Genomic DNA, 25,777 nt, shown 5'->3' on the forward strand with positions numbered 1-25,777 from the left:
GATTTCATCTAAACTTAATTATCTCCCAAAAGCCTCATCCCCAAATATCATGACAGTGATAGTTAAGGCTTCAAGATATGAATTTTGCAAAGATAGAATTTAGTCTATAGTAAGGGATATGCAGGATCTGGACAAACAGCCTCAGTGTGATATATATTCTCTGGAAGACTAGATCAAAGTCAGCTCTTCAGTCATTCTCTACTCTTCCTGGTGGCTTCTTCCAGATACCCCCTAGAAGGGGAAAAAAATAGTAAATGTGATAACTGGAAAGCTCATCTCTCAGGTTCTCTAAATGTGTCTTCAATGAGCAACCCCCAAAAGGCATTTTCTACTCAAAACTAAAGCTTAACAGCTAAATAATTACATTCTTAAAATGATTTTAGATTACATTTATCTAATGATGTCAGTAAGGAAGATAACTCTTGGAAGTTGACTGATGCCTAATCAAACTTTAAAAGTATTTTTTAGTGCATGCATGGATATGTAACGATAATCTCATCATTACATACAACTATAATGCACCAATAAAAAATGTGAAAAAATCATACAAAAATATTTTTAATTTTCTTGAAATAGAGGTAGGGTAAAGTTTTATAAGTCAGGAGAAAGATAAACTTAATGATTCTTGAACTAAAAGGTCACTGTGGTGAAAAGAGAAATGGATGATGAATACCCATGATAAGCATGTTCATGAAAACTCAATTTCAGAAAGACACTCAATTTCATTTATCATTTGTCTAAAGAAAAATGCAATCATTACCATATTGATCAACTGGAAAGTTTGTCCAAAAGTAATTATTCTAGTGCTTCACTCTGGATCAATGTAATGTAATTATGACTCGTGAATTTCAGTAACGCATGATTTAATATTATAGCAAGGGTGCCATTAAATTGTATTAACTTTCCAATAATTTCTAGAAATTGAAATGGAATCTGTTTGGCAATGACATGCCATTTTGACACCAATGAAAATATTTTATGTAGTTATATAAGTGATAAAAATAAATGTTTTATAAAAAATTTATCCAGAAGGACTTATAACTAGGAAAAACATTCACAATTAACAAGACTTCATGAAGTGTACAGCAGCCAAAGCTAACTTCTCAGACCAGATGAAGGTAATGATGTAATTTCTGGTCCTAAGTTCACAAGAACTGACCACCTGTAGAGATTTTTTAAAAGCACTTTAAAGAATTAATTTTCCCAATATGGACAGGCTGAGAGAGTCTCCCTTTTTATGACTCTCTATTGTGCCAAGGTAATGGAATCAAATGCACACTTCAGCTTTTTAAGCAGCTATACTTACAGTGCAGCAGCAGATTTGTAACTACCAGTACCAGCTGGAAAAAAGGACATGGATTGGCTATTTATGAAGGTGTTATGGAGCTCAGACTTTATAGACAGAATGTGTCCAAAGCCACCAAATTTAAGAGGCAGTTGTACAATTATTAGATGAGGAACCATCTTAACAATTCAACTGGCTGATACAAGCAAAGATATATGGCAGGTACCCAACCATATTTCTTGCTGCATTAGCTAGAAATTGTTTTCACTATTTTCGCCTGAGATCAATGTACCATGAGAATATTAACTACAGTCATATTAGAAGAACAAGAAACAAGTTTTCAAGTATATATATATGTGTGTGTGTGTGTGTGTGTGTGTGTATAAAATGTATTATTCAATATAACATTACCTATCTCTGAATTCATAAGGTCTACTGATCATTTTAATTCAATAACTATTTTAATAATAGAAGACATTTTAACTAAGGTATACTTATCTTTTGACTCTACTTTTAGATTTAATAAAATATTTTAGTCCATATTTGAATGACCAACTACTATCAAAAAATTTTAGTATATGATAGTGTTTTTTAAGAAACATTTTTAGAGCAGTTTTAGATTCACAGCAAAACTGAGTGACAAGACAATTCCTATATATAACCTGCCCCAAACAAACACCCAAATGTTTCATTAAAATTAATAAAACTACATTGCCACATCACCCCAATTCCATAGTTTATTTTACTGTTCACTCTCAGTGTTAGACATTCTACGGGTTTGAACGAATGATATGACATGTATCCACTATTATAGAATCATAAAAAACATAGTTCTGCTTCCTTAAGAATCCCCATGCAGTACCTATTCATATCTCCTCCTCCTTAACCCCTGGCAACTATGGCTCTTTACTGCCCCTGTTGTTTTGCTGGCATATATTGGAATTATACCATTTGTAGCCTTTTCAGATGAGCTTCTTTCACTTCATAATATGCATTTAGTAATATGTATTTCCTCCATATCTTTTCATGGCTTCATAGTCCAACTTTTTTTAGTGCTGAATAACACTCCATTGTCCTTATATCCATTCATCTAGGTTGCTTCCATGTTTTGGTAATTATGAACAAAGTGCCATAATCATCTGGTGCAGGTTTTAGCATGAACTAAGTTTTCAACTCATTTGGGTAAATACAAAGTAATGTTATTACTGGATTCCATGGTAAAACTGTTTAATTTTGTAAGAATCTGCTAAACTGTCTTCAAAATGGCTGTGTCATTCTTCACTGATACCAGCAATGAATGAGAGTTCCCATTGCTCCACATCTTCACCAGCATTTTCTGTTGTCAGTGTTTTGGACATTGATTATTATAATAAGAATGTAATAGGGGGCTGGGGATGTGGCTCAAGCGGTAGCGCGCTCGCCTGGCATGCGTGCGGCCCGGGTTCGATCCCCAGCACCACATACCAACAAAGATGTTGTGTCCTCCAAGAACTAAAAAAAAAAAAAAAAAAAAAGAATGTAATAGTTTCTGATTGTTGTTATAATTTATAATTTTTAATATCATATCAATTTGAATACCTTTCATATGTTACTAATCATTAGTATATCTTCTTTTTTATTTTTTTTATTATTAGTTGTTCAAAACATTACATAGCTCTTGACATATCATATTTCATACATTTGATTCAAGTGGGTTATGAACTCCCATTTTTACCCAGTATACAGATTGCAGAATCACATCGGTTATACATCCACGTTTTTACATACTGCCATACTAGTGTCTGTTGTATTCTGCTGCCTTTCCTATCCTCTACTATCCGCCCCCCCTCCCCTTCCCTCCCTCTTCTCTCTCTACCCCATCTACTGTAGTTCATTTCTCTCCCTTGTTTTCCCCCCTTTCCCCTCACTTCCTCTTATATGTAATTTTGTATAACGATGGGGGTCTTCTTCCATTTCCATGCAATTTCCCATCTCTCTCCCTTTCCCTCCCACCTCTCGTCCCTGTTTAATGTTAATCTTCTTCTCATGCTCTTCCTCCCTACTCTGTTCTTGGTTGCTCTCCTTATATCAAAGAAGACATTTGGCATTTGTTTTTTAGGGATTGGCTAGCTTCACTTAGTATAATCTGCTCTAGTGCCATCCATTTCCCTGCAAATGCCATGATTTTGTCATTTTTTAGTGCTGAGTAATACTCCATTGTGTATAAATGCCACATTTTTTTTTATCCATTCATCTTTGACAAGATATCCCTTCAGGTCTTTTGCACATTTTTTAACCAGGTAGTTCCTTTTCTTGTTGAGTTTTAAGAGTTCTTCTCATATTTTGGCCAGCAGCTGACTAATAGTTGTTTTTTTAATCAGATATGTCAATTGCAAATCTTTTCTTCCAGTCTGATCATGTTTTTTGTTTTGTTTTGTTTTGTTTTTGTGGTGCTGGGGATTAAACCTCAGACCTTGTGCATGTGAGGCAAGCACTCTACCAACTGAGCTATATCCCCAGCCCTAGTCTGTATCGTGTTTTAAGTGCAATGATCAACCTTGGAAAGTAAGCTTTTATTGAAATAAAAATTATTTTTAAAGAATTCTACAATTATAAATGTTTAGAACCATTCTTGAAGATGCATTATAAATGCTCTAATTTTTATTCAAGCACTATTTCACTGGCTGAAGTATAGTAGAATTAAGTGGAATCCCTACAGAATCTCTTTATATAAAGAGGAGGTGAAATTTTGTTAAGGTTGATGCTGCCCCAAGATATCATTCAGAGAATCAGTTGCAACTTGTGGTTTCGATTAAAATGCAAGCCAGGCTTAGGTAGGACAAGAATCCACTAAATGTTTCTTACCAGAAAAGGGGAAGGGTATTATCCCATGCTAAAATAGCCTTGGAACAAAGCCTTCTTAAGATTATAAATAAACTTTATTACAGTATATTACTAGACTCTTTTGCCTCTGAGAAATTCTCACAAGGAAGATGAAATAAAAGTGGCTAACTGAGCACTTACCACAATCCCACCAAAAATCATTAGCAATGAGGAATCAAATAATAATTACAATAATCAATTTAAAACTTCTCTGAAATAAAAAGGCAAGACTGCAACATACCAGAAAATGAAGGAAACCAACATATATCAGTGAGGGATCTACTGCACACAAACTAAATTAGTTTAAGCTAAAAGGCATCTATTACAAGATCTCCAAAGAGTGCCATAATCCTTGGGAGGTCTGAAGATCATCTTTGAGCTGAGTTTCCAAAAGCACATCTTAAAGCCATATTGCAGAACTAAGCTTCTGGATCTGGAAACAAAGTTCATGCTGCAGCTGCTGGCTCCAGATCTAGACTACCTATGCCACCATCTGCCTAGGTGTCTTTTAACACCCACGAAGCAAGAGACCTAACACTGATGATCCCAACACAGCCCTTGCCAGAACACCAATCATACTTGCCAACAGAAACAGCACTTCCACCTTCCAAAACTTGTGTGGTTGTAAAAGATTGATGGGACCTAAATCACATCTAAAACCAGAGGTACAAGCAAATTTAAAGAGTGTAGTTTCAGGGGCTCCAGCCTCAATGATACAAGAAGCCATACTAGACACTGAGTGAGGTGAAAGTGTCACACCCACCATGAAAAGAAAAGAGAAAGGATGTGACTGTCCGAGGAACATAGGACATGGTTCCAGGAGAACTCCAAGTAAAGATATTCTGGTCTGAGGAGTTGGAGGGAGTCTGGAGCAACCATGAGAATGACTAATTCCTTCAACATCAGAGCAGTAGGAGTCCACACCAGAGAACAGAGATACCTGAACACTGGGTGTGAGAGAGCTGAGTCAGAGGGCAGACTCAATAGGAATAGGAAATTCCAGTTCTCTGAAAAGCTACTAGTATTCCTGCAAGGAAGCACAACACTTCCTCTTCTAAAATCACTAGAGGTTGGGCTGGAAGGCAGTTCAGTGGTAGAGGGCTAGCTTAGCACGTGCAAGGCTCTGGGTTCAGTTCCCAGCATCACAAAAACCAATAATTATAAATAAAATCAGTGGAGCTGCTTGTGGTATAATTACTGCCTCCCTATGTGGGTCGATAGAATTCAACTACAAAGATGAACATGCAGCCAGGAAGTGAACATCGGAAGAAAACAAAATCATGAAAGTGAGACATACAACCTAATAAGGGAAACTTCACTTAATAAATTAGAATTCATATGGTGAACAAATGGATTTTTATGGTTATTTTTTTCTGAAAAAAATTAGGGGGAAAAGTGCTTATCAAATAAAAATCCAAATAAGTAAACCAGAAAGTAGCATATATTATGCTAAAGAGAGAACATAATAGCTGGAAACCTAAATTTTCCTCAAAATGACAGAAACAGTATAGTGAGTACTTGGTGTACCACCACGATCCCTTTAGGAAACAAGGGACACACTCTTTCTCATGTCAGCTGATAAAGACCTTCTCAAGAATTGTCCCCAGGAAAGAGAGGTACTTTGCTCTTGCTAATATCTCTTCCCAAAGCTACACCAGACCTGGGCTTGGATTCAGGTCAATATGAAAGACAACCCCAACTTAGAGTTCCCTGAAGTGTCAGCTGAAGCCTTCAATGCAACCACATCCCAGTTCAACTCCCTCTCCCTTCCCTGCTTCCCTCTAGACCCCTGTACGCAGTTCTCCATCTCCAAGTCAGTTTCCCAATATCTCAACTTAAGACAACTAGAAGAAAACCAGTAGACCTAAAGACATCTAGAATTTTCTCCATCCATTTGATTGAATTTCCAGGAGACAAGAACAGAAAATGGAAGGAAAAATAAAACAGTTTTCCCAAAAAGAGAATGATTGAATTCAACTAGATCTCCAAGTATCAAACAAGATGAAAAGAAAAATATCTACAATATACATATCATATTATTCAGGGTTCTCCAGCAAAAGAGGACCAATAGCATGTGTATATACAGAGAAACATTTATTTTTAGGAATTACTAAACTTGCCTATAAAATCTGACAAGTTCTAAGAGCTTCAGGGTGGGACATGGAAGGCTGGAGATACAGGAGAGCCAGTATTGTAGTTCAAGGTCAAAGGCCAACAGCCACAGAATTACTTTTTCCCTTTTTTCTTGTATTCAACTTTCACCTAATTGGATGAAGCCCACCCACATTACAGAGAGCAATCTGCTTTAAAGCCCATTAATAATTTTTTGGTTGATATTTCTTTAGATCTCTCTTTTTTATTTGTTCTAATTAGTTATATATGACAGTAGAATGCATTTTGACACATTATACATAAATAGAGTATAACTTCTCACTCTTCTGGTTGTACATGATGTAGAGTTATACAGGTTAGGTAATCACATATGCACACAGGGTAATAATGTCCAATTCATTCTACTACCATTCCTACCCCCATTTCCCCCTCCTCTCTCTTCATTCCCCTTTGTCTAATCCAAAGTACTTCTATTCTCCCCCACCCCTTATTGTGAATTAACAACCACATATCATAGAAAACATTTGGCCTTTAGTTCTTTGAAAGCCCATTAATTTAAATGTTAATCTCCTCCAAATTAACACCCTTACAGAAATAACATTTGATCATAATGCTGGATGATGTGATCCAGTCAAGTTGATATGTACAAAGGGTAACTGATGTGATACAGCAATTTGTATACGGGGTAAAAGCGGGAGTTCATAATCCACTTGAATCAAACCGTGTAATATGATGTATTAAGAACTATGTAATGTTATGAACGACCAATAAAAAAAAAAAAAGTTGATATGTACAATTAACCAACACACATATATGTATACATATTCATGTGCATATGCATCTTCTACTTTGAGACTTTAAGACCAGAAAGAAATACACATATGAAAGAAGTAAAATGCTAGAAATCTAAAACCCTAATTCATAATATTAATCCAATCAATAGAGTCTTGCTTTGAAACCAAAAAATAAGCTTTCTTTACAAGAACAGAGAATGGGAAAGACAATTCTAAGTACAAGACCCCCAAATCCTTCATCAAAAGTAGATGTAATAAATATTCCTACAAAAAAAACAAGTTAAACACCTACCTACAAAAAATATGGAAAGCCAAGAAACAAAAACAAACTGAAGGAAAAGAACTATTACCATACATAAGAAACTCCATGCCAGAGACATTTTCTTTGTTATCTGACACCCATACCAAGACCAGGATTTTGTTCAGGGGCATGTAGGTAGAGGGAGGCCCCTGCCCCAGCCCTGAAGGAAGAAGAATCATTTCATCTCTCTGACTACAGGATTGTTCAGGCATGAGTACATGGCCCACTTGGGACCAATAAGAAAGTGAATGACAGAAGCTGTGTGCAAAGAACTGAAAGACTCTTTCACTGAATTTAGTAGTGTGAAGATGTGAAGATGAAGCTATCTTGTGTGCATACACACAAAGGAAAAATAAGCAGAAGTGAAAGCCAACTCACCAAGGAAGAAAATCAAATGATGAACAAATGAACATCTGCCTAACCTTAATTCACAATAAGACCAATTAATCCAAAATAAACAAGGCTGAGTACTAAATCAAATAATAAATACAATAAAATAAATGCAATTAGTTTAGAAAGAACTTCAGCAATACCTAGCAAAATTGAAAATGTATATATACTAAGCAGATCCACTTTGAGTTTTTTGTTTTGTTTTGTTTGTTTCTTTTGGTACCAGGGACTGTGCCACATCCCCAGCCCTATTTGTGTTTTGTTTAGAGACAGGATCTAAACAAGTTGCTTAGTGCCTCTCTTTTGCTGAGGCTGACTTTTGAACTTGTGATCCTCCTGCCTTAGCCTCCTAGGTCACTGGGATTACAGGTATACATCACCACGCCAGGCCCTCTTTGGGTTTTGTACCAGGAAATTCATGTATAATATCAGAAGAAACAATGAATACAAAAATTAATTACAGTGTTATTCATAATAATGAAAAACTGGAAAGAAGTTTACCAACAGATATTTATCCATTCCAGACAGAAATTTTTCATATAGTGAAATGCTTGATGGCAGTTAAAAGGAATAAATTCACTTTATGTATATTGAAAATAAATCTCATATAATGTTGAGTGAAAATGAATTTTGAAGAATAATATGGCAACCTCTTACCAGTTATACCATTTTAAAACACATAAACCATTTGTTATTTATAAATATATTAATGTGAAAGCATTAAAACATGGGCTAGATATATATACACTAAATCTGAGAGAAGTTACTTTGAAACGAGGGTCACAAAATGAAGTTCAGGTTGAGTCCAGAAAGAACTCCCATTTCATTCATAATATTTCAATTTTGTGTTTTGAAAATATATTAAGGAAATATGAGAAAATGCTAATGGTTGTCAATTCTAAGTGGTATATATGCAGCATTTTAAAAATATAATCCAAATACTTTTCTGAATTTTTATTTCTCAAATTTTAAAAAAATAGCTTTGAAAATGTTTTACAGGGAAACAAAATTCAGAAGTTAATTCCAAAAAATGGAAATACTTGAATAATTTAATAACCTACAGAAGATGCCCCAAAACGTCAGAGATCCATCTGTAAGCATAAAATGACAGATGCAGACCTCAACAGATTCAGGGAAGCCATTTATCATTCTTCATGAACTTCGGCGCTGTAAGGACTTATTTTCTGAATGTGAAAATGGCCACTGGTTACAGAGGGGATTTGGGGTTTACAGGCTACAATTAGGGTGATTTCATCATTAGAACTTGTCTTGTGCTGGTGGGACAGTAAGGGCTAGTTATGTAGGTTAAAACTTTTAACTCAGGAGGGCAGCTATAAAAAGACTGAGACTCATTGTTACTTGGAGAGATAGTGACAGTTCTGCTCCCTCATATGTTGAAGTATAACACTAGAGAAGTACACCAAGGCAAGCATACAAAGCAGGGTTTATTTAAAAAGGGGTACTATAGAGGGAGGGAACAGGGGGCCATAGCTGGTACCCTGTGTGAGGATAGCCTTAGCCTAAGCAACTCCATTTTAAAACTCCATTTAAAACTTCAGTCTCACCAGGTAAGCCCACAGAGCACTCCAATATGTCATCAGGCATATTGAGTCAGAGTGAAATCACTTGATATAAACATGTCATTTGCCTTAACCCTGATAAGAGCCAGAAGGGTAATATCAGGGCGGAAACCACCAGACCAAGTGTCTTCTCTAAAATGTAAACTGTCATTAAGAAACCTGGTAACAGATGATAGGGACCAAAAGGGTATGCAGAAGCCCCAAAATTTAGTATAAATAATGGAACACATGAACATACATTCAAGCCAGCCGACACTGATGCCCACATGCCAGAGAGCCTGATGAGGACCTGGACTAACATCCCAATTCTTCTCATCATCTGCCTGATACCCTGCATCATTCTCACCGCTCTCAAACTCTACAGCAATCTCTTGACCCTGGTGAGAAAGGCAACTTCTCTTTATGACTGCCTCCTCAGCCAGTCCTCAACTCCACAAGAGGAGAATCCTCCATCGGTTCCTGACCTGATTGCTGCAGTCTGAGTGAGGGTGCATCTGCTGGACTTAAGACCTAACACTTTAAATCTGGCACTTGAGCTTAGCATGCAGAGAGAATGTCTGTCATAGGTCTGTCATGATTAAGTGTGTTTGCAGTTCTTAGAGTTAACTTAGAATTTGTTGGTTTTGAATTAGTTGTATTTATTGCTTTTATCAGTCTGAATTATTGTTTGTAGTGCCCAGCATTAAGGACTGTCATTTCTTAAGAACCTATAGAGTAAAATTGTATTGCGTGACTTCGAGTGAATAAAGAATTGAAAGGGGCATTAGCTCATGGACATTTTTTATTTCTCTCCTCAACTGCAAATGTTGCACCTTTGCCCATCGAGACACCCTGGTATCCCAAGAAGCGAAGGTGTTCTGCCTTTTTTAGAGGTCTTAGGCTTTCTTTGTTCTCCTGCTCCCTTCCCCTTATCTTTCTTTCTGCTGTGGGATGGTGGAACAGCCAAAAGGAACCAAAACACATTAATTAACAACTTTTACAACTCTCTGTAAGGAGGGACAATTCTAGGGACAGGTTACCTTAGCAGGTTACCTTGATAGGTTGGAGGAAAGGCTCTGAAGGCATTTCAATCCCTCAGGTAGCAGTTTTCAACTTCCTGGACTCACTCAAATTGGCCTCCTTGCTCCACCTGATTTGATTTGCCTATCAATATGACTGCCTGTCTAATTCTAGCTTCATTAGGAGTCCAGATTGTGAGGGATGGGTATTTCTTTTTCTGGAATTTATTGTCTCCTAGAGTTTCAATACAGCCTCCTTCATCCAAGGCCCACTGTTTAGTACTTTCAGTGTGTACTTTTAGGGCTAATTTGCAATGGCAGGAAGGTCAAAATCCAGAGCCTAACATTTAGTATTGCCTCCTGCCTTCAGGACCCATTGATATCCGGAAAGGATTTACTTACTGGAAAGCTAGTGCTTGCCTAGTTCCCCTCCCTCCTCTGGAGCTGCACAGTCTCTCCGCTTTTCCTTGGGGGCTATTTTGTAGGAAAATTATTTTCCATAACCCTTCACCATCCAGTGAAAAAGGCACCAAACCAAAGTAGATTTATGGGTGAGTTCTACCAAATGTTCCAGAAACAGAGTCCTATCTCCTTCTAGGAGCACAGCATAATCCTGAAATACAAAGAGCTAGTTTATTATCATTCCAGCAATGTATTAAAAGAAAACAGCATCATCTTCAGATTTATAAAAAAGAGTGCACATACTATTCAACATCATAAAAGCAATTTCTGTAATACCCAAAGGACCTAAAAACAGCATACTACAGGGACACAACCTCATCAATGTTTATAGAAGCACAATTCACAATAGCTAGACTGTGGAGCCAACCTAGATGCCCTTCAATGGATGAATGGATTAAAATAAATGTGGCATTTATACACAATGGTTTAATTTGACTTAAAAAAATCAAAATGACCAAAAAAAAAAAAAAACTTAATCGTAAAGTTCAAACTTTAAAGTTCAACTCGTGTAAAGAAAGAGACAATAATAAAACTTATCATTATTTTTATTATCAATAATAAAACATCATTATTTTTATTATCATTATTTTTGCAAATACTTGCAAACTAAAAATAGAAGAAATTCTCCAAATGTCATAGGAATATAACATTCACCTTAGTCAAAAAACGACTGAGGATGCCCAGTATCAGGTGAGTCCATAAAATGAAATAAATGTTCAAAAGCAAAAGCAAATGGCAATAGCTAGAGAGTAAGTAACTGTCTACTGAGAAATTCTAACAGCATCCACACAGACTGCTACAACTAATCAAAACACCGGCGCCTGAGCCTCAGTCCCACTCTGGGCCGGCGCCCAGGCGCCTGCGCGTGCGCATGCGCGACCCTGACGCATGCGCAGAGGACGAAGGAGTGAAAGATGGCGGCGCAGGAATTTCCCACGCCGCTGCACGGGCACGCGGGTCGGGGCGCTTTCGGCGACGTGTACGAGCCCGCGGAAGACACGTTCCTGCTGCTGGACGCGCTCCAGGCGGCAGCAGCCGATTTGGCTGGGTGCGAGGAGGGAGAGGGCCCTATCGGGAGAGGGCTTGGGTGTCCCGGAGGGGCCGCAGCGGCCAGCGAAAGGACTGTCGCCGGCCTCAACTGGTGGTGGCTTAGCCCGCCCTTCTGTGGATGATTGACAGCAGAGCGAGTGCCTTATATGAGGGTTTTCCTGTAGATGCGCGCAGCTAATGTGCAAGCAATTTATCTCTAAGCCAGGTATTGATCTTGGCTCCTGAGCTCCTTGTCGCTGTACCACGTTGTGATGTAATTATTCCTTCCAGCTGTTAATCTGTTAATCTAAGAGCTTCGATAGATAGCACACTCAGAAACAACAAAATATTCCTGAAACGCGGATGTTGATGTTTGTTGGCGGGTGGGGGGTAGGGGGTGGTTACCTAGCTCATAAGAGACACTTTTGGTGCAACAGAAGGGCACCAAAAGGAAGAAAGGTGGTGAAATACTGGAGCACGAAGGAATTTGTAAACCCACTCTACATATTCTATAATGACAGCTGTTAGCCACATGTGATTGTTGAACACTGGAAATGTGACTAATGCAAATGACACACTGAATTTCTCGTTTCATTGTAGAAAGTTGTTACATGGATTTAACAGTCTACAGAATCTACTCTTGATTTGTTCAAGAGTTTGCCATCAATTTTAAATTAATAAGAAAAAGAACTAATACCTGTAATTTTTCAATGAAAGGATTTGGGGTCATTAGATTTATTTAATGATCAAGACTTGAAGTGGTTTTCCTCAGGGTGAAACAAACAGCTGTCAGGCTTCAAAGGTTTATATCGTGTTTATCCCTCTTAAACAGGGTCATATTTTTTGCACATTTAGAATGTGCCAACTCTTAAAACTGATTTTTCATCATATGTGAAACTTTTGGATATACTGGACTATAGAGTGGGTACAGTACTGTTTTATAGCTTGTCTTTTATTCTCAATATCTTAGAAAGTTTACAAGCACAAATTGCATTGCAAAATCTGCTATAAAAGGATCTTATTTTATTATAATCTTGGATATTTCTACTCTTGGAATTCTAATTATGAGACCATGATAGTTGTTTTCAAAGAAAAGCCTGAAAAGATTCACAGACCTTAGTATAGCCCATTGCACTAGCCCATTAAAGGCATGTGTGGACTGGTTCCAAAGTCAGAGAATCATACTTTCTTGTTGGATAGTTGTTTGGTTAGTTAAGTGCTAGAAATTCCCTTAAATGCTATCAAGCCAACCTTTGTAACTGGGAATAATTGGTGCTTTGGATGCATGTATAAGATTGTGAACAAGGAAATAAGTTTAAAGAGGAAATGCAATAACATGAAGATGTTATTATATTTAGCAATGTTCTAAGACCAAATATTCAGATATATTACCATTTGAGCATTTAACTATACAAATGCAGAATTCCTTTGCTGCTCTATGTCTCTACAAGTAGAATGGAGGACCTTTTTTCCCCTAGGATGTGCTGTTGAATTTATGAAGGTTAAGTACTTAAAAATTGTAGAGTAACTTCTTTCATGAATGAAGTTTGTAGTAATAACCAACATTATTTCTTTAGGAAATACCCAGGAAATACTATCCCAGAAAGGGATGGCATCTTTCATATTAGTATTTCCAACCCTAAGTTAATATTCCATGAATTTTTGTAATGCTTTGTTGAAATTAAGAGCCATATGTTGTAATATGTATCTTTTATGGATTTACCATATGTTACACCCGAAAAACATTAGCAGTTTTGAGTTGCACAGTGTCAAAGCACAAAATGATTGTCAGAAATTATAATTTATATTTCCATATATTTGCAGGGGAGCAATGATGTTGGAGAAATACTAGAATGAGAATTATTTTCTGTGAAGTGTATTTTAATACTACTGTACTAATATTTACTTTGTTGTATATTTTTTAGAGTGGAAATTTGCCTTGAAGTTGGGTCAGGGTCTGGTGTGGTATCTGCATTTCTAGCCTCTATGATAGGACCTCAAGCTTTGTACATGTACGTATATAATAATTTCACCCAGATCTTGCAGTGAGATTCACTCAGTGTGACTGCTTGAATGAAAAACTTTTATGTCTATATCTGATTGTGTTTAAGAATAATAAGGACAAAGATTGCAAATTATGTTTCCCTAGGAATTCCAGCTTTATACTCAAACAGTTCCTTACATCCCCAGTCCTTTTTATTTTTTATTTTGAGACAGGATCTTGCTAATTTGCTGCGTCTGGCCTCAAACTTATGATCCTTCTGCCTCCACCCCGCAAGTTGCTGAGATTAGACTTAAATGTTTTTCATAGAAAATTTGAGAATATAGAAAAATATGAAGAAAATAAGTCACCAAAAATTTTTACCCCATATCATCCAAGTGTGTTCCTTCATTTTTTTTAATTTTCATTTTTTACTTAATATTGTATCATGAGCACTTCTGTATCAGAATTTTCTTAAGTCATACTTTTGGTGGCTGCATAGTATTATAGTTAAATAAGTTTCTTCAGATGTGTATGCATGTATGTTTATTATTCTGTTCTTATAAATTATATCAGTATAATCATCTTTTCATCAATCTAACCAATGTTTGTTCTTCTTTGCCATTATTAAAATATTCTTTTCTACACCTGCTATATGTAGAATTCATTCCTTGAATACTTTTGGTGGCTGCATAGTATTATAGTTAAATAAGTTTCTTCAGATGTGTATGCATGTATGTTTATTATTCTGTTCTTATAAATTATATCAGTATAATCATCTTTTCATCAATCTAACCAATGTTTGTTCTTCTTTGCCATTATTAAAATATTCTAATTTTTTTCTACACCTGCTATATGTAGAATTCATTCCTTGAATTACTCAGTATCAGATTTGCCTCATGGACATAGGAAATAGTATTCTTTTTTTTATTATTATTATTAGGTGCACTGATATCAACCCTGATGCAGCAGTTTGCACCCTGGAAACAGGACGCCGTAATAATGTCCACATTCAACCAGTAATTACAGATTTGGTAAGCTGTTAATCCTTGTTCAATATCAATTTCCTTTTCAAATGAATTGAAGTCAAGCTTAGTGTGGTGGTACACACCTGTAATCCCAGTTCAAAGACAGCCTCAGCAATTTAGCAAGGCCTAAGCATCTTAGTGAGACCCTACCTCAAAATTAAAAATAAAAATGGCTAGGGGTATAATTCTGGGTAAAGTATCTCTGAGTTCAATCCCCCCCACCCACCACCTAGTACCAAAAAATTAAAATTAAAAAAATCAAATAAATTAAAGTCACAATGTTTTACTCAAAGAAACTTTAGTAGTGAATTAACTCATGACCCACTAACACTAAGCAGTATAATTTATATAAACTCTTGGCTGATAGAATCCATCTTCTCCATATTTCAAAAGAAATTGATATTGGCTTGCATAAGTCAGGCATCATCTGTCCCAGTTCAAAGCCAGCCTCAGCAATTTAGCAAGGCCTAAGCATCTTAGTGAGACCCTACCTCAAAATTAAAAATAAAAAGGACTAGGGGTATAATTCTGGGTAAAGTATCTCTGAGTTCAATCCCCCCCACCCACCACCTCGTACCAAAAAATTAAAATTAAAAAAATCAAATAAATTAAAGTCACAATGTTTTACGTCAAAGAAACTTTAGTAATGAATTAACTCATGCCCCACTAACACTAAACAGTATAATTTATATAAATTCTTGGCTGATAGAATCCATCTTCTCCATATTTCAAAAGAAATTTATATTGACTTGCATAAGTCAGCCATCATCTGTATCAGTGAACTAAATTCACATTAGTTTGAATTTTAAAAGTGGATAGCATCATGCACACTTGACTTCAGGAACTCAAATGATATTACACGCATATTTTTCCTGGCTCTGAACTTTTCTCTGGTGGCTCTGTTCTTAGGTAGTTTTTCCCTTCATAGTAATAAGACATTTGCATGTCTGCATTATATTTCTCAGCAACTCCCCAACTAGAGAAACCCTTTATAGTCTGTTGTTTTAAGAAAAGACCCAGAATGAGTGTTGGGTTATGTGCTTATATCTCTATCTTTCTCTGAATCCCAGGGGAATTGGAATAGTAGATTAATGGTTTAGAACTGGGTCATAGTCTCACTTCAAGAACTGGCTTGGATTAGACCCTACCTGAGCCACTTGGATTTAAAATGACAGAAGGTAGAGTTTCTCCAACAACAGCCAAGGAGATGTAATTTTAAAAAAGGTAGAATGGGTCCTAGGCAGGCAAAAGCAACAAATGACAGCTGTAGAACCATTGTTTTCTTTTAAGGAGTTAACATCAGGGGCTGGGGCTTAGCCCAGTGGTAGAACGCTTGGCTTGCAGGTGTGAGGCACCACATAAAAATGAATAAATGAATGAAGATATTATGTCCAAAAAAGAAGATGTTAACATCATGCACTCTTAAGTTGCAGTTAAGTTGATATTAAGACTTGGATAAATTTTAATTCATAAGTTTTTTTAGTTATAGACATAAAATGCCTTTTAATCAGCAAAAATCAATAGCACATCCCAGCTAGACATAAAAAATGCAAAATGCTTTCTGTGCTTCTTGACCTGTGTTATTAGTCTTACGCTAATGATAATAGGTAGCTTTCTTGTTCTTCAAATTTACAATTTGGTTTTGCAGTCCAGAAGGAATTAAGCCAAAGACACAAATTTTTTTCAGATTGCTAGTGTTATTATTGCTAATAAAAACTACAGTATCAGAAAAGGTATATTAGGTGATTTACATTAGATTTACATTAGATCAATGTGATGATTTAACTTTTTTTAAATGTTTCCTTTGTGTATCCATAATTGATACAAAATATATGTTTTGATGGGTTTTTTTTTTTTTTTTTTTTTTTGGTGTTTTTTGTTTGTGGTACAGGGTTTGAACCCAAGGCCACTCAACCACTGAGTGATATTCCTAGCTCTTTTTGTTTTTTAATTTTTTAAGTCAGAATTTTACTAAGTTGTCTTTGACTGGCCTAGAACTTGTTATCCTCCTGCCTTGGCCTCCTCAGTAGCTGGGGTATAATACCATACCTAGCTTAAATATGCTTTTGAAAGATCAGTGAAACTTCAGAGACAGAAGAAATTCAGAATATCTGTATTTTTAAATAGACATGGGAATATTTTAAACAGGTTATATTTTTGGAAGCTACATGGTATTAACCATAAATTCAAAATTAAATTATTTGGATAGTCCAGATTATCCAAATCCAAATCTAGAAGTCCCTTAGCTTTTTTAAGACTTAAACTTACTGGGTGTCCATGCCAGAATCAGTTTTCCAGTTACATTGACTCTAATACTAAATTTTTTTTATTTGTTCTTTTTAATTATACATGACAGTACAAAACTTTTTTCAATTTGAAAATATTTTTATTAGTATAGAACATTTTAACATATCATACATACATGGAATGTAACATCCCATTTTTGTGGCTGAATATGATGTGGAGTTACACTGGTCATGTATTCATATATGAACATAGAAAAGTTATATGTCAGATTCATTCTGCTGTCTTTCCCATTCCCATCCCTGTTCCTGTCCCCTTTCTACTCTACCTACCCCCTTTGATCCGGTGAACCTCAACTCCTTCCTCCCCCTGCCTATTACGAGTCTTCATCTGTATATCAAAACATTTGACCTTTGGCTTTTTGGGGGACTGGCTTATTTCACTGAACATGATAGCACCAGTTCCATCCATTTACCTGCAAATGCCATAATTTCATTCTTTATGGCTTTATGGCACCTAGGATGGTTCCATAGCTTAGCTATTGTGAATTGAGCTGCTATAAGCATAGATGTGTCCACATCACTATAGTATGCTGATCTTAAGTCCTTTGGGTATATGCCAAGGAGTAGGATAACTGAGTCAAATGGTGGTTCCATTCCAAGTTTTCTAAGGAATCTCCGTTCTGCTTTCCATAGTGGTTGCACCAATTTGTAGTCCCACCAGCAAAGTATGAGTGTACTTTTTTCCCACATCCTCACCAACATTTATTGTTACTTGTATACTTGGCAATTGCCATTTTGACTAGAATGAAATCTCAGTGTAGTTTTAATTTGCATTTCTCTAATTGCTAGAGATGTTGAACATTTTTTTCATGTATTTGTTGACCAGTCGTGATACTGAATATTCACTCTATACAAAGCAATAAACAAGAATCTGGCCTAATCATAGATGTTGTGATCAATTTATAAACCCTTTACAGAATTTATAAAGCGTTTTTCAGAACATGGGGCATAGATTTCCAGGTAAACTCATGGTTTTGGATTGCTGATTTACCTGTTTAAAAAGTACCACTTTCACTATATTTCATTTTTAGTTTTATAAAAGTCTTTAAAAGTGTGTATTACACTTTTCTTTATGTGCTTAAAACATACCAAATATATTTCACCTTTGACTCAGTGTTATTGTCTGTGCTATGTATGGTGATGATTAAGGTCTATTCGGGTATATCCACCTTTACACTAAATAGCTATAGTCTGCCATATTAATTGCTTTATTTTGTCATATTTCATTGCTACTTATTGACAAAACTTTTGTTTCTCCATTTTAATGTGTTTTATGCTAGAAAATCAAACAACCAATTTATTGAATTGTTACTTAGACCAAGAGTTAAGGAATTCTGAATGAGTGCTTCTCATATGAATAAATTCTATGAGTTTTGCTAGGAGGCCTATTTTGCTTATTTCCCAATTATCAGAGACGTTTCCAGGCTGTGTTATTTAGCAAATTAAAAAGCTGAATATGAATGGGTAAGAGATAACTACAGTTTAGACTTTTTATCAAGTCCATAATGACTTATTTAAATTCATTTTAACTATAAGATTTCCTATTTTTAATATCAATTTTTCTCTTTATTTAAAATTCAGTTATTGCAGTGATTATAATGGCAGTACCTCAGGCGCTGTCATAAACAGTTGCAAAGTACATACTTTTCTAGTTTCATTACCCAGCATTTGTGGAAAATTGTATTGTGGAGTTCTTTACATTATGAGAAACTTAATTTTTTATGGGACTCAGAAAAGCTTTTGGTTACTTAAATGTATTTCCTCACACCAGTGCTATTACTGGGGAAGACAACAAATTGCTCATCTTTTGACTGAAGACAAGACTACATCTGAATTATATCCAAAAACTGGTTATCTTTTCTCTTTTTAAATGAGTAGAGAAAGAAAATTTACCTCTGTAAACATTTCTTCAAAAGTACAACTTGATATTCTCATTGAACAGCATAGTTAACAGACTTAATCTGATAATTAAAATAGGATTGCCTGCATAAACCTGGATAAAATGAAAATTCAAAGATACTGTTTCATAGTAATATATGTAAGTAGCCCAGCAATATACCCAGTATTTAGGTGATAAGCCTGGGCATTAAGTGACTTTGAATTACAAGGTTTCTTTAATTCTCTTTCAGCCATTCTGATAACATTAAGAAGGTCTCAGTTTGGTGTTTTTCTTTAACACCTATTTAGCACTGACAAATGCCTTTTAAGGAAAAGAACAAGCCTGGGTTACTCTGAAACTGGCAACAGTAACTATAATTTAATAACATTTTGTTTGTATTGCATTTATTCTTGAGACATTTCTATTTCCAGAGAGTCATATTGATTATCCATTTATAATAGTAAATGGTTAAGTCTCCTTTTACATTTAATTTATTGAACAAAATGGTATTTATTTAAAGAATGGTATTCAACAAATATAGTAGATATTTATGCAGATATGGGGACAATTATGAGAGGTTAATAAATAAAGTTTTGCATATTGTGAAGAAATAGCCTCAGAATCAATGAGTAAAGAGTTCTTCCATATATAGAGTTTTTACTCTACTATGTGTATGAAGGCACAAGATGACATAATCAGTTATGATTTTTAAGTATTTAGTTGTTTAATTGAATAGAGGAATACTCTAAGTGGCACTTGCTATTTCAGAAAAACCAAATTTTAAAGAAAGTACTAAACATACTTTCTATAAAAAGGACACTTTTTTTTTGTTCCATGGAAAATTATATCCACTATAAGGATTTTCAAAACACCAAAAGTTCATCATCTTACATTTCTGAACCTCAGATGTGTTTTCTGTCATTCCATCAACTATTTCTCTTGGTTATAGGAAATACAGGTTTAAGTCAGTGGACATATTCTAAACTATTGTCCAAATCTATACAGAATATCTGCTACAGAATTAGAGCTTGCCGCCGCCTTATTTCATTTGCTCAAAAGGAACCCAGAGTATAAACATGTGCTGTTGAATAACAGAGGCTTTACTAAACATTTGTTCATTCTGATCATTGTTTTTAGTTAAGTGTATATAATCTTCATCTGAAAATGTAAAACTATTTGTTTCTATCTAAAAGTAAAGCCTTCTAACATTGCTTTTTTCCACAAACCTGGGAGAGTAGCATTTTCCTAATTATTTAAATCAGAGTTCAGCTTAATTAAAACTCTGTTGTTGAATATATTTAGGTTAAAGGCTTATTACCAAGACTGAAGGAAAAAGTTGATCTTCTGGTGTTCAATCCCCCCTACGTTGTGACTCCACCTGAAGAGGTAAGACGTGCAACAAAATTTAGTTATGAATATTTTTGGCTATTCTGTTTCCAAAGTAAAATGAACATTATCTGACATCAGTCAGCTGCTGTAAATACAATGCTTTGATTTTATCCTAATTGTCAGTAATTGGATACTGTTATTAAATAGTAAAGGAGTGAAAACTAATGAAAATACACATTATAATGTATATCCTTAAATTCTCCCCTAAATCATATTTTAAAATACATACTTAAACTTTTTTTTTTTTTTTTTTTTTTTTTGGTGCTGGGGATTAAACCCAGGGCCTTGTGTATGCAAGGCAAGCACTCTGCCAACTGAACTGTATCCCCAGCCCAGTACTTAAGTTTATATTTTCATGTCTATATCTGTCTATCCTTTATCATGAATAACAAGTTTATGAAATAAAATAATTTTTATTATTTTTAATGAATAATAAATTCACATAGGAATTCCTTCTGAAAGTCTTTGCCTTCCTCCTTTTATAGGTGTTACCAAAAAGCTGAAGTGTGGAGCAAATTCTCATTTTTAGTAGGGAAAAGAATTTAAATGTATGATTTTTAATACCTCAATAATGAAGAGGTAAACCGTATTACCCTTTTTCCAGGAAGTTCAAGGCAGACAGTTTTATAATAGACTAAGACTAGTTTTTCTTTATTTTACCTATTTTTTTTATTATTCTCTGGCAAAGCTGATAAACCAAGGTGAGTCAGCTTTTTCTTCCTGTGACCAAATGCCTGAGAAAATCAACTTAAAGAAGGATTTTCTTAGTATCAGAGGTTTCAGTCCATGGTCACTTAGCTCTGTGGCTTGTGGGCCTATGGTGAAGCAGAACATGGCAGTCCAGGTGTAGCAAGAGCTGTTCACATGACAGCTGGGAAGCAGAGAGAAAGAGAAATAAAAGGTGGGAGAGGTCTGGGGACAGAACATAGTACTAAGGACATGCCCCCAAGAACCCACTCCCTTCAACTAGGTCCTCCTCCTGTAGTTTCTACCATGTCCAAATAATGCCATCAAATTATTAATCTGTCAATGGGTTAATCCATTGATGGAGTCTGAACCCTCATGATCCAATCACTTCCCAAAAGCCCCACCTCTGAACATTGTTGAATTGAAGATCACACCTTCAACTCATGAGCCATTGGAGAACACTTCATATCCAAACTCTAATAATCCTAACCCATATTGTGACACAGTGACAAAGAGATTGGCTCTGCAGAGGCTAGCCACAGACCATCTTACCTCTTGAAACATCAAGAGGCTGTGTTCCTCCAAAATAAGGGAATAAATAGAGGAAGAGAAAGACATGGGTCCCAGAAGAGGAGGTAGTTGAGCCCAGGAGAAATCAAAGGAATACCAGCACAGAGAAGTCCCCAAGAGGAAAGAGTTGACAAAAAACAGAGGAACTGGTAAATTTCCTAAAATGATAAATTTTTTAGAAAATTATAGTGAAAGGAATGTGTCATAGGTGTGAAAAGAGTCAGATTTAGATTCAAAGAAAATTATGCAAATAGACACAGTGAATAATAACTAAAATAACTAAATAACATATTACACAGCCATTAAAATAGTAAATTAGAACTACACCAGATGAAAAGGTTTCCATAAGATATTATTGAGTAAGAAAAGCAAGATACAGGTGAGAATATAGAATATGATTCTTTTTTTATAAAATATAATTTAAAAAAATCCCTGTTACACATAAAAGATAAGGGAGAAAAAGACAAGCAAAGCAGCAAGGGAAAGTACAGCTATTTTAAAAGGAGGTATATGAACACATTTTTCTTCTTTGTAAAATTATATATGCATTTGGTTATAGATATAAAATAATTATTTTTAAAGGAGTACTATGTGCCATATTAAATGAATATAAACACAAGTATGACTATATGTAAATATTTTAAATTAAAATATGGACAAAGGCTATAGAAGGAAATAGAAAACAGTTGTGTCAAGGTTGAAGTGATTTTTGACTAATTTTTTAAAATATTCTTTGATTTTGAAAACAATATACAGTGGTAAGGATCTAAAGATTTCTAATACTAAAACTTTCATGGAGTTTGTTATAGTTTGGATAAAGAAGTGCTCTCCAATCACTCATGTGTTGAAGGCTTGGTTCCCAGTATAGCAGTGTTCAGAGATGGGGCTTTTGGAAGATGATTGGATCATGAGGTCTAACCTTCTGAGTGAATTAATCCATTTTATAGATTAAAATATGAATAGGCTATTGGAAGTGATGGAATCTGCAAGAAGTGAGAGGAAGAAGTTTGGGGAGTGGGACGTTCCCTGGAAGGGTATTTCTTGTGCCCAGGCCTTTCCTTTCTGTCTCTCTCTGCTTCCTGGCAGCTAGGCTCTGAGCAGCTTTTATCTGCCACATTCTTTGCCATATTCTGCCTCACCTCAGACCCAGAGCAAGGGAGCCAGCTGACCATGGACTGAATCCTTTAAAACTATAAGCCAAAATAAATTTTTCCTATTTTGTTTTTCTGAGGTATTTGTCACAGCAACAAAAAACTGATTAACACAGAGTTTCTTTCTAGAATATCATTAGATTTTTAGAGGAAAAAATACTTAAGTGTGCCTTTATAAAATAAATGGGTTCCTAAAAAGGTTTGTACATTTCATACATTAGTAGCATAGGAAAGATCCATATGCATTGGGACATTTTGAAATTGTGTCTGTACACAGTGTATCTCTTAAAATACAAGCTCTCCCTTCAGGTTTCTCTTAAAATACAAGGTCTCCCCCTTCAGGTTTCTAAGAATTCTTCTATGTTAAGTATAAGAATTACCATTTCTCTCACTTTATCATATTATTACTAAGTACTTAGTATGTGCAAAGCAATGTCTCTCGAAATTATTTATTCTTATAGTGGATAAAAGTATTTTTTTGGTGCTAGGAATTGAAACCAGGGGCTTGTGCATGCTAGGCAAGCATTGGACCACTGAACTACATCCCCAGCCTTAAAAATATTTTAATCATTTCTTCTATTTGTACTGATGAAACTAGTATTTTTCTAATTTTACAGATAGGGAAGAAAGTAATTCACAAAGAAAATTACCACCTTGCCTAACTTCACACAAAATAGGAAACTGTGAAATCTAGATTCAACTTCACTTCCTGCTTGCCAGCAGTAAAATATAAAATATAGACTTGTTTGGTGATGTTACCTGTCAAACAGATTCACTTTGTTATCTAATTAAAGTCTTGACTCGATAAAAAAAATTCTACTTTGCCACAGGTGGGAAGTCACGGAATAGCAGCAGCTTGGGCTGGTGGCAGAAATGGCCGAGAAGTTATGGACAGATTCTTTCCACTAGCATCAGACCTCCTTTCCCCAAGAGGATTATTCTATTTAGTTACCATAAAAGAAAACAATCCAGGTAATACATACCAGCTTACTAACTATTTGCTTTGCTGGAAACGGAAATTTATAACATAGAAGACTATAATTTATAAAGTAACAGGATATTAATGAATTTGAATTTAATCATTAATTAATAACAAATTAATGTTGAAAGAGGAGAGATTTTTTTTTAAGAAGTAAACTTTTCAAGTTTTAAAAAAGTATGATTTTATTTAGGAGAGTGAAATTCTTCTCCTACTCATTAGCTAATATTTGAATACAAAAACCTCTGATTTCTCCTTTTTACCCTACCCTCTAGTCTTCAAGTCATTGACAGTTCTGCCATATACTCTTTTTTCCTTTTTTTTTTTTTTTTTTTGGTTCTGGGGCTTGAACTCAGAAACACTCAACCACTGAGCCACATCCCCAGCCCTATTTTGTATTTTATTTAGAGACAGGGTCTCACTGAGTTGCTTAGCACCTCACCATTGCTGAGGCTGGCTTTGAACTCATGATCCTCCTGTCTCAGCCTCCCCAGCTGGTGGGATTATAGGCATGTACTACACCCCCAGCCCATATACTCTTCAGTTCATCTGAAATTTTATACTCAAACTTGTTTTACTATATGGATGTTTATAGCTTGGTTTTCAGATTACTTTATAACTAAATTGCTTCATCTATTTTCTCTTTTTCTGAATATCCCAGTTTGATTTTAATCTTACATCTTATATCCTTAGCCCCTCAAATCACATTAAGATTACTAGCTTTATTTAGTTTTTGTGTGTTTCCATTTTCTTAGTTTACTTTTTTCAGTCTTATTTATTTATAAAAGGAAGGCTTCCCTTTTTTTTAATACATTTAAAGAAATAAGTTACTTTTATTCTTACTAGCCAATATCACTATTCAATTTGCCCATATGTTTGCTGACCATTTTCATCCAAAGGGAAGGATATATGTCAAATTGCAGCCACACAACTGAAAAATTGGTTGCTTGCTATAGTAACAAGTTTAGTTAATGTTTGGTTTATTAATTAATGTGGTTAATTAATGTTTCCAAAGTAGACTACTACTGCTATCAAGCTGTTCAATCTGATTAGAAAGTACCAAGTGATCTGAAGTCCCAAATTCACTTTAATAGACATTTATTTGGAATACATGTTTTGTCAGATGAATATAATTTGTAAATATTCTGTATTTATATTATTAAACTGTTTAGTGACCATATACATCACCAAATTATTTAATTGGAGTTTACTTTTTTTTTTTAACCCATTTTAGAAGACATTTTGAAAACATTGAAGACAAAAGGCCTACAAGGGACCACTGTACTTACCAGACAGGCAGGCCAAGAAAACCTTTCCATCCTCAAGTTCACCAAGTCCTGATATATCAAGAGCTACCAGAAGTATGCTGAGAGATACTGTGAACTGAATGTATTTTGAAACTGAAGTCATTCCTTGGTTAAGAAATCTTATCAGAAATTTGTCATTAAAAAAAAAAAAGAGGTGGAAAGATAGAGCATTCTCTTTTACCAGGGAATCAACTTTACAGAAGTATTTATACATGTGCAGTTAAGTATGTATATTTGTAATTTGCATTTTATATGTAAAGGTTATATTTAATTACATGTGAATGTATATTCATTTCAGCATTGGTTCTACTAGCAAAACAGTGGAATCAACCTAAATGTCCATCAGGAAGGTGATTGGTAAAATAAATTACAGTATATCTATTTCACTGAACATGCAACCATGTAACATGACTCATGTCTGTATATACTAAACAGAAGATGTCCGTGCTGTCCTATTAGAATGAGAAGAGCAAGCCATAGAACAGCTTTATCCTACCTGTATATGAAGAAACTACTTCTATTTTAGGTTGGTATTTGCATTTTCACAATAATAATGTTGGTTAAAATTATGATAAACCATAGCCACTTCCCAAAGGGTTACAGCTGGTGTAGCAGATGTGGTTTTATTGCTGAAGCAAATTAACACATTACTTGGTACCTACTACACAATATTGATCTGGAAATGCC

General features: G+C 35.2%; 1 protein-coding gene across 1 annotated transcript; it reads left to right on the plus strand.

The window, feature by feature from the left end:
- The first annotated feature begins 11,692 nt into the window (after positions 1-11,692).
- Positions 11,693-25,532, plus strand: Hemk2 (HemK methyltransferase 2, ETF1 glutamine and histone H4 lysine). Its single transcript, XM_026396176.2, has 6 exons — positions 11,693-11,832; positions 13,739-13,825; positions 14,738-14,828; positions 20,310-20,393; positions 23,635-23,776; positions 25,018-25,532. The coding sequence occupies exons 1-6, from the start codon at positions 11,699-11,701 to the stop codon at positions 25,122-25,124; spliced, it is 645 nt and encodes a 214-aa protein (XP_026251961.1). The 5' UTR covers positions 11,693-11,698; the 3' UTR covers positions 25,125-25,532.
- The last annotated feature ends 245 nt before the right edge of the window (positions 25,533-25,777 follow it).

Source organism: Urocitellus parryii, chromosome 2 (genome assembly GCF_045843805.1).
Source record: "Urocitellus parryii isolate mUroPar1 chromosome 2, mUroPar1.hap1, whole genome shotgun sequence".
Taxonomy (NCBI): Eukaryota; Metazoa; Chordata; class Mammalia; order Rodentia; family Sciuridae; genus Urocitellus; species Urocitellus parryii.